Source organism: Cibotium barometz, chromosome 41 (genome assembly GCF_041138505.1).
Source record: "Cibotium barometz isolate CiBa-2024 chromosome 41, ASM4113850v1, whole genome shotgun sequence".
Taxonomy (NCBI): domain Eukaryota; kingdom Viridiplantae; phylum Streptophyta; class Polypodiopsida; order Cyatheales; family Cibotiaceae; genus Cibotium; species Cibotium barometz.
The window spans coordinates 6,922,608-6,931,320 of record NC_141086.1 but is presented as its reverse complement, the minus strand read 5'-3'; the positions used below and the strand labels follow the sequence as shown (position 1 = coordinate 6,931,320).

The window sequence follows — 8,713 nt, the reverse complement described above, 5'->3', positions numbered from 1 at the left end:
TGGAACTTGACCTGAATCCACCATATCACAAGATTCTTTGCCAAGCTATTACTGGGACCATCAAGGAGGTCCAATTCTAGTGTTTCAAGAAGTGGGTGTAAAACCTAGAGAGGCAAAGAGATGAATTCAGCAGCAACATGCAGAGTTTTGTCTGTGCAGTTGTGTTGTTATCATTGTTGCGATGGTCTGGAGAGAGTTACAAAAGGTCAAATGAAAAATGAAGAACCGAGGAGCCGCATTGGCGCCTACCTGTAAGTGTTCTTGAGATTTTTCTATTCATGTTCAAATTGATTTGATAGAAATGAGAGCACCCCTTGAGCATCTATGAATGTGGAGAGGTGTTTTAACTCGACCAGGGTTAAATCCACAACCGAAGCATCCGAGGGTCGTAACCCTCCGAGGATCGTAACCCTCATCGCCATCGCCATCGCCATCGCCATCGCCATCGCTTCGTAGCTTCTTCAGCAGAAGCAGAAAATATCTCCCTCCGTGTTTCTCTTGTGATATGAGGCGCCAGGCAGGTCCTAACAAGCCCCCTTCTCTACTCACGCGGGCCGTCGATCTCGTCTTCGCCTTCGTCCGCCTCGCAGAGTTCGAGATCCTCTTCGTCCTCTTCTTCGTCATCGTCTTCATCCTCTTCAAAGACCTGGTACCCCCCTCCCCTCTCTCTCTGTTTGTTTGCGTGCACTATTTTTCAGAATCAGGGTTTCCTTTAAGAGATCATGGTAGGTTTTCAGTTCTAGGGTTTCGCGACAGGTTTTCTTTCTTTGCGCAAACTTTATATTGTGTTTTTCTACGCAGGATTTGTTCTTTTTCTAAATCAGCGGTCAATTTCAGGGCTTCGTAATTTGATTATGCATTCTGTAACTTTTAGGGTTTTTATATCAAGTTTTCGCATCTTAGGGTTTCATTTCTGTTTGCATTCATACTGTAATTCGACGGAACTATAGCCGAGGGCTTGAAATCAGCTCCCTAAACTGTACAGAGATTGCTATATAATCTTAGGATTTTATCATTCTGCATCTGTTCAAAATTGTAGGGATTCCTTCAATCTGAGCTAGGGTTTTCAATTATGTGACCAAAGATGTCAAGTTCCTGTGCGGTTAGAGGGTTTGAATTACAGGGTTTCATCACCTATCTTTGTGACTTTAGGGTCTCAATGAACATGGAGGTTTTTGATGATACCTTTCAGAATCATAGCTAGGCTGCAAACTTATTTCTGCACATGTGAGCCAGCTTCGAAATGCATTGCAATCATTCCTAACACATCACTATCCCGTGTAATGGTATTCATAAGACCTGTGGACGCTGCTTGTCAATGTGCTTTTGTGCATGTGCCATCATATAATAATAAATAGAATAATGAGCTGCTTGTAACATTTTGTGTAATTGGATCATCAAGGATCAATAGATAGTTTCCTCTTCCTTCACAAGAAAAGACGCAGAGTCTCTAGGGTTTTCTGCTTGAAATGAGGTGTAGTCCATCCCGACTTAGAACAATCATTTAAGACTTTTTATATAGTTGTTTTCTGAGTCAAATGGCTAATGTGGCCCTTGATCTCTACTTGTTAACAGTAATAATCATGCGCTGCATATCCTCAAGTCTGTTGAAATCTTAATATTTTGCAGCCAGAGTTTGTATGAGACAATAACATTGAACAAGTTATTGCTCACCTTTTTGGAGAATACGATCTTTTTAGTACATATGGATTTATTTATTTATTTTCGAAAATGTTATTTTCAATATAACATGTAGGCACACACACACACACACACACATGGATTTCCAAAAAAGTTCAAATGAAAGTGATGAAGTTTTTTCATGTGTGAGTGTGTGTGTTTTTTTGTATGTATATATGTATCTATCTATGTATTTATGTATGCATGTATTTATGTATGTGTGTATAACATATAGATGTGTGTATATACATATAAATAATACACACGAGCATGCACTCATATACACATACTATGGAGTTTTTATTTTTATTTTATATATGTTAAGTGAAAATGATGAAGCTTCAAATTTTTGTAATGCTGCGAAGTTGTTTTTCATGAAACTAAGGGTGGGAAGACCTCTAGGACGGTGTGTTTGTGGCGTTTCTTGAGTTGAACAACTTGTTCAAAGCTAAATTAATGGCTACATTGTAAGCAGTATTGAACTTGTAACTTGATTTTGTTGCAGACTTCTCGGCCAGATTTCAATCAGATTCTTGTGACGAATAAAGAGCAAGGCAACCATTTCTCAATATAAGATGTTCAAAAATGCGTACCAGTCTGGTTTTCTTTCCATACTTTACAGTGTTGGGTAATCATGATTTCACTACACGGCACTTTCAGATTTGAAATGTTTTGTGATTTTGCACTTCTGGAGTCTTTTTTGTGCTGTTGACCCTGATTGTGTCAAGGTACTTCTTTCTTGATCTCTTTCTTTGGAATGCTTCACACATTAGGAGCAAGCCGCTGCAAATCTGGGACAAACACGGTATGCAAACATATTTGATCGGCCAACTTCCTTAAAGCTAATTGAGTTATGATTTGGGCAACTTGTTTATGAGTTGGCTTGCTCGCCAAACCTTCATATTGCCCACACATGATATTTGACCTCGATTTAGGCTGTGAGATTATAAAATGGTTTAGTTTAACTAAGGTGATTTAGCTATGCTGTCTTCTAAACTGCAGTTAAGAATGGGCATATTAAGAGACTGACGGATGAAGACATCCAATCATGTGTCGTGGAAATCATGGGTGCCAATGTGACTACCAATTATATATCCGCACCTCCAGATCCACACGGCACACTAGGGATTAAGTTGCCGTTTCTAGTCATGATAATTAAAAACTTGAAGAAATACTTCACGTTTGAAGTAGAGGTGCTTGATGATAAGTACCTGAAGCGACGCTTCAGAGCTTCTAATTATCAAGTAAGGTGTTCTTCTAAGAACAGTGTGTCGTCCTTCAGAACTCCACATGCATGGTCAACTGCCTTCACTCCTCTCCAAGGCTCACAAATGCTTAAGCTTTTCTACATGTCAGATGGTTGATATGATTTTGACACACACACACTTACATGCGCCTTTGTGCACACACAGACACATGTATGCATGCTCAACACCATTCACACAAAATGTTATTGCTTTTCTACATTCATCTTTTTTATTTGAATGAAGTAATCTTTTCTCCATAGCCTGTCAGATGGTTGATGCAATTTAGACATACCCTATTGTATTGTTGATATGGTATTGACATCAGCACACACGTACATTTGTAGAGTCACAAATGATGAATAAGTAATTTGGTTGCAGACCACAACTCGTGTGAGACCGTTTATCTGCACTATGCCGATGAGATTGGATGAAGGATGGAACCAAATCCAGTTCAACCTTTCTGATTTTACCAGGCGTGCCTATGGTACGAACTATGTTGAAACTCTCCGGGTGCAAATCCATGCAAACTGTCGCATTCGCCGCATCTACTTCTCTGACCGGCTCTACTCTGAGGAAGAGGTTCCTCCAGAGTTCAAATTGTTTCTACCCATTCAGGTGAAGTTGCCTACTTGGTTTATTAGTATTGCAGCGTTTTGCTATGGGGCTTGTAGGTTTCATTCTTACTGTAGAAGTGCCTTTGCAGGAAACTAGAGCTATGGAAGCTGCTTATACACAAGAGGCTACTGCTCCTATCGATCTTGTTGGTGTTTAGAATCAGGAAAATTGATTATATTGAGGGTTTTTTTGTAAAAACAATTATTTATTAAGTAGGTCAGCGTTATTTGTTTCCAATTTTAGCAGCACATTTTGTGTGTGTGTGTGTGTGTGTGTGTGTGTGAGAGAGAGAGAGAGAGAGAGAGAGAGAGAGAGAGAGAGTTATTTTTAGAACACATATTATAATTTAACTATTTGAATGCTGACATAAATTTTCTTGTCAACGTTTAAATTTCCAAAGATGGTGGTGCATTAAAGGAAATCATGCATTTCTTGTCCAGCAAATCCATGCATTCTTACTCCCTCTATTGACATAGTTTATGTTGGCTACAGACAAGGATGTGACCGAAACATTGGTCCATCACAGCTGCCTGTAGCCATCTTGCCCTTCTAACTCCCTTCTTACCATCGGCATGGAGATGTACTCCCTAAAGTTCATGAGCGCTTCCATACTTCACTAGTGAGTGGTGATTTCTTCTCCTCCAACCTTCACTTGTGTGGACTTTCTCTGTTTTGAGCCATGTGTTTTCGCTTTGGTATCTACGATGAGCCTACATCCAGTAGATTTCTTCTTATTGGCTGGCCCTCCCTTGGAGTTGTGTTTCTTACTTTGCCACACTACCTTTCATATTATTTTTTGGAGCTTGTTGGTGGAATTTCTATTGTGCTTCTATTGCCAAACTTGCATTTCTCTACTTGCAGACTTACTTTTTGCTGTAGCCTCTAATTTGATGTCTGTTTGTTTATATAAGCCCTTTTAATGCTTGGTGTTAATGATTTGGTCCATCCTCTGCTTCTACCTCTTCTTTGATTCTAGTTGCATCTTTAGGATGTGGTCTTAGTTTGAATTGATGCCCTCGTTTCAATATCTTATAACTTCAAATTGATTCTCCACCACCTTCATCTAACATAAGAAAAAAGTGAAAACTTCATGGCAACTATATAGCACTCCCAATAGTTGCATCTTTAGGATGTGGTCTTGATGCCCTTATAGTTTCAATATCTTATAACTTCAAATTGATTCTCCACCACCATCTAACATAAGAAAAAAGTGAAAACTTCATGGCAACTATATAGCACTCCCAATAGTTGCCATGTGGCATGTGCAGTGTAAGAAATAAAGTTGCTTGTCTTATGATTGGTGGTCTACAAAGACATGAAAGTGTAAGGATACAATAATGTACAGTGTATACAAGAAGGAGAAGGATCGTTTCACATTGCAAAACTATTGCACAATAACAAAGACAAACAAGAATAATATATTACTAAATTGATATAGTAGGTGGCAAAGCCCCACACTAGTGTACTCTTGTAAAGGGAGACGTAGTACTTAGAAAGATATACAATTGAAGTACCAAATTACATATTTTTGCGTTTGATTTAAACTCAAACTTAGAAAAAAATATTTCTAAGTTCATATGGATATTCATTTTTTTAAAAACAGCTCTCAAAATCATTAGTTATTAAAAAAGATTCTAGAAACTTAAAAATCAAAGTACAAGATTTGATTTGGATCATTTTGATTCTCCAAAATCTAGAACAAATTCTTACAAGTCTAAAAGACAAAGATTTTATTGAAGAACACAACTTTTGGCAAAAATCTCATGTTAAGGATATGAAGAATGAATCTACAAAGAGTACACAAAAACTCCAAGAAACAAAGGCACCCTAGAGACATGCCATAAAGCAAAGATAGCAATTAGCAAAATGTATTAAAATATGCCAACGAGCACAACATTAATAACAGCTTCATGTTCTAAGGTTTGAAAAAATAGCATAGCTTCTATATGCCCTATAGATTAGGAAGTTCTAGCACTAGTTTGACAAGGACATAAAAATGTCATGGGACATTTTTATGTCCTATTAAATAAGGAAATTCAAAGAATTTTACTAGCACATTCAAGATGTCTTTAGAATGCATCTCTTTTGGATCATGATCATTACATACTAGATAAAACTTATGGATCTCTTTTGGATCATGATCATTACATACTAAATAAAACTTATAAATTTTCTCAAGTACAATTGACTCCTCCATGATACCTATTTCAATGCCGAATTCAAAATGGAATCTTAAACTTGCATGTCAATTTCAAAATGGAAAAGGAGGATGGTGTGGCCATGATGTATGATTTTTTTTCTCCATGATAATAAAATTTCCATGATTTCTTGGTGATGTAGATTCAGCATTATCAAAGAAATTTTTTAGTAAAATTTTTCTGATAGAAGGAGGTTTTTTGCCAAATGATATCTATTTTAAGTTATGAATTCTCTATCGAATATGGTGTGACTATGACATGATTATTTTTCTCCATGCTAATAGTTTTCTCCATAATGTTAGGATAATGGAGATTCAACATTATCAAAGAAATTTTTGAGTAAAATTTTTTCTGATAGAATGAGGTTTTTTGCCAAACGATATCTATTTTAAGTTATGAATACTCTATCGAATATGGTGTAACTATGACATATGATTATTTTTCTCCATGCCAATAGTTTTCTCCATAATGTTAGGATAATGGAGATTGAGCAAGAATAAGGAAATTATTAAAAATATTTTAGTGTAAAAGAAATAAATCTTTTTTAAAGCCTTCTATTAACCACTCCATTGGTCAACATGGTTTCATTGGTCGCCCAATCTATCGTAAGGCACTTTGCATCTTACCAGTGCTGCAAATGGACACTTATTTGTTGTAAGACAACATTGGAACATATAAAGCGGCCTTGCCATATGCTTAATGTCAAATAGGAAAAGTCTACGGACTTAGATATCTTTTTTAATATATAGAGTGCTTTCCGTAGGACTATTTTGAAATCCTTGTCCAATCAAATAGGCATGAATATTCTAGTACCAAGCTATGAGAGTTTGTTTCAAACCATATAAAGCTTTCATATCTTTTGTTCTTGACCAAGTTGGGAAAATCTAGCTGGTAGACTTACATAAACTTCTTCATACAAGTCACTATTCAAGAACACTATTTTGATATCCAATTGGTGGACTTTCCATCCATGTTGGGCTGCCAAAGCAATAACAAATCGGATAGTGGCTATACAAAAAGTGAGAGTAAAAGTTTCATTATAATCAATCCCTTTCTATTGGGCATAAACTTTTGTAACAAGTCTGGCCTTAAATCTATCGACAAATCCATGTCTTTCTCTTGATTTTGAAAACCCACTATCAAAACAGCTTTCTTGCTAAGTGGTAGATCCACCAACTCCCAGGCACTAATTTTCTAAATTTCAAGAATTTCATCTTGGATGGCTTTCACCTTATTTTTATCTTCTTAAGCCTCTTCAAAGGCTTAGTTCATCTGCATCATGTAGAGAACCTGAGCCTCTTCAAAAACTCAGGTTCGTCTGGCCTTAAATCTGTCGACAAATCCATGTCTTTCTCTTGATTTTGAAAACCCACTATCAAAATAGCTTTCTTGCTAAGTGGTAGATCCACTAACTCCCAGGCACTAATTTTCTAAATTTAAAGAATTTCATCTTGGATGGCTTTCACCTTATTTTTATCGTCTTAAGCCTCTTCAAAGGCTTAGTTCATCTGCATCATGTAGAGAACTTGAGCCTCTTCAAAAACTCAGGTTTGTCTTTCTGCATCATGTAGACTAAGAAATGCAAACTCAACAATATCAGTTGATGAATTTGGTTCTAATTTACAATGAAGCAAACAATTCACTATCCTTCGAGGTGCTTCTAACCATCTAGGCATAAGCCTAGATGGTTAGAAGCATATATTTGCTATCCTCCAAGGTGCTTCTAACCATATCTAGGCATAAGCCTAGATTCATTGATTCATCTAGCTAATTTGAAGTTGGTGCATTGAATCCTTGAGCATTTTCCCCTTGTAAAAACAAGGATCAGTAGGTAAAATCTGATGAGAATCATTAGATACTGGCACAAGTAATAACCCATCACACATGTCTAGAGAATTGGCATAGGCATGATTATTGAATTCCATCATTAGATAGATTGAATCCTTGGCAAAAATGATATCCCCCTACTGATAATAATCTTCTTTGTGAGAGGATTGTAGAGAGGATAATTTTTGCTTTCAGCATCATAACTAATAAAAATGCATTTCATTACCTTGTCATCATCAAGCTTAGTTCTACTTTGTGCTGGCACATGTGCATATGCCAAGAAACAATCAAATACATGCATGTGTTCAACCTTAGGTTTTCAATTGAACCAAGCCTTATAAGGAGTGATAGTCTTCAAAGTTTTAGTGGGGCACCTATTCAGGACATAGATAGCACAAAAAATTACTTCAATCCAAAACTTATGTAGAAGCTACTGACCTTTAACCATGCATCTCATCATCTCCATGAGAGTCTTGTTTCTCCTCTCAGCAACACCATTTTGCTGCGGTGTATAAGGAGTCGTACACTGATGCTTAATGCCTTTTTGTGCCAAAACACCTTTGAATGTATTAGACATATATCCCCCCTTGTTTGAACGAGGAGTTTTAACTTTTAAGCAATTTTCATTTTCAACCATAACAACAACGTGATGAAAATGAGAAAATACCTCTAATTTTTCCTTCATAGGGTAAGACCAACTGTACTTGTTGCGGTTATCAATGAATGTACCAAAGTATAAGTTTCCTCCCAAACAAGTAGTCCTCATTGGACCACACACATCAGCTCTATCTGTTGCATTCTTTGGAAAAGGTTGATGAGAAAGTTTACCAAGGATGCATCCTTCACAAACATATCTTGGTGGTGGATCGAGTTAAGAAAGATCCTCTAACATCCCAGATTTTTGCAAAAGCATTAATAACCAATAGAAGTGTGGCCACATCTAGTGTTGGGCATCTTTCATTGCATCAAATGTGTTTGCCAAACAAGAAACATCACACTTATCATACATGTCTAATTTGTACAAACCACCAGTGGTTAAAGATCCAGTAAGTATAATCTGTTTGTCATGTTCTTTGTCACACAAACAATGCATTTATCATTTGCAAACAACATTAAGACTCCCCCCCCCGGTGCTAGAGTGGGCAC

General features: G+C 36.9%; 2 protein-coding genes across 2 annotated transcripts; both read left to right on the top strand.

The window, feature by feature from the left end:
- The first annotated feature begins 368 nt into the window (after positions 1–368).
- Positions 369–2,308, top strand: LOC147614645 (GRIP/coiled-coil protein). The gene is made up of 2 exons (XM_086779916.1): positions 369–649; positions 2,186–2,308. Exons 1-2 carry the CDS (start codon positions 506–508, stop codon positions 2,252–2,254), a joined length of 213 nt encoding a protein of 70 aa, XP_086636042.1. The 5' UTR covers positions 369–505; the 3' UTR covers positions 2,255–2,308.
- LOC147614644 (uncharacterized) lies at positions 2,185–3,780 on the top strand. Its single transcript, XM_086779915.1, has 5 exons — positions 2,185–2,308; positions 2,454–2,485; positions 2,683–2,924; positions 3,306–3,542; positions 3,631–3,780. The coding sequence occupies exons 1-5, from the start codon at positions 2,256–2,258 to the stop codon at positions 3,697–3,699; spliced, it is 633 nt and encodes a 210-aa protein (XP_086636041.1). The 5' UTR covers positions 2,185–2,255; the 3' UTR covers positions 3,700–3,780.
- The last annotated feature ends 4,933 nt before the right edge of the window (positions 3,781–8,713 follow it).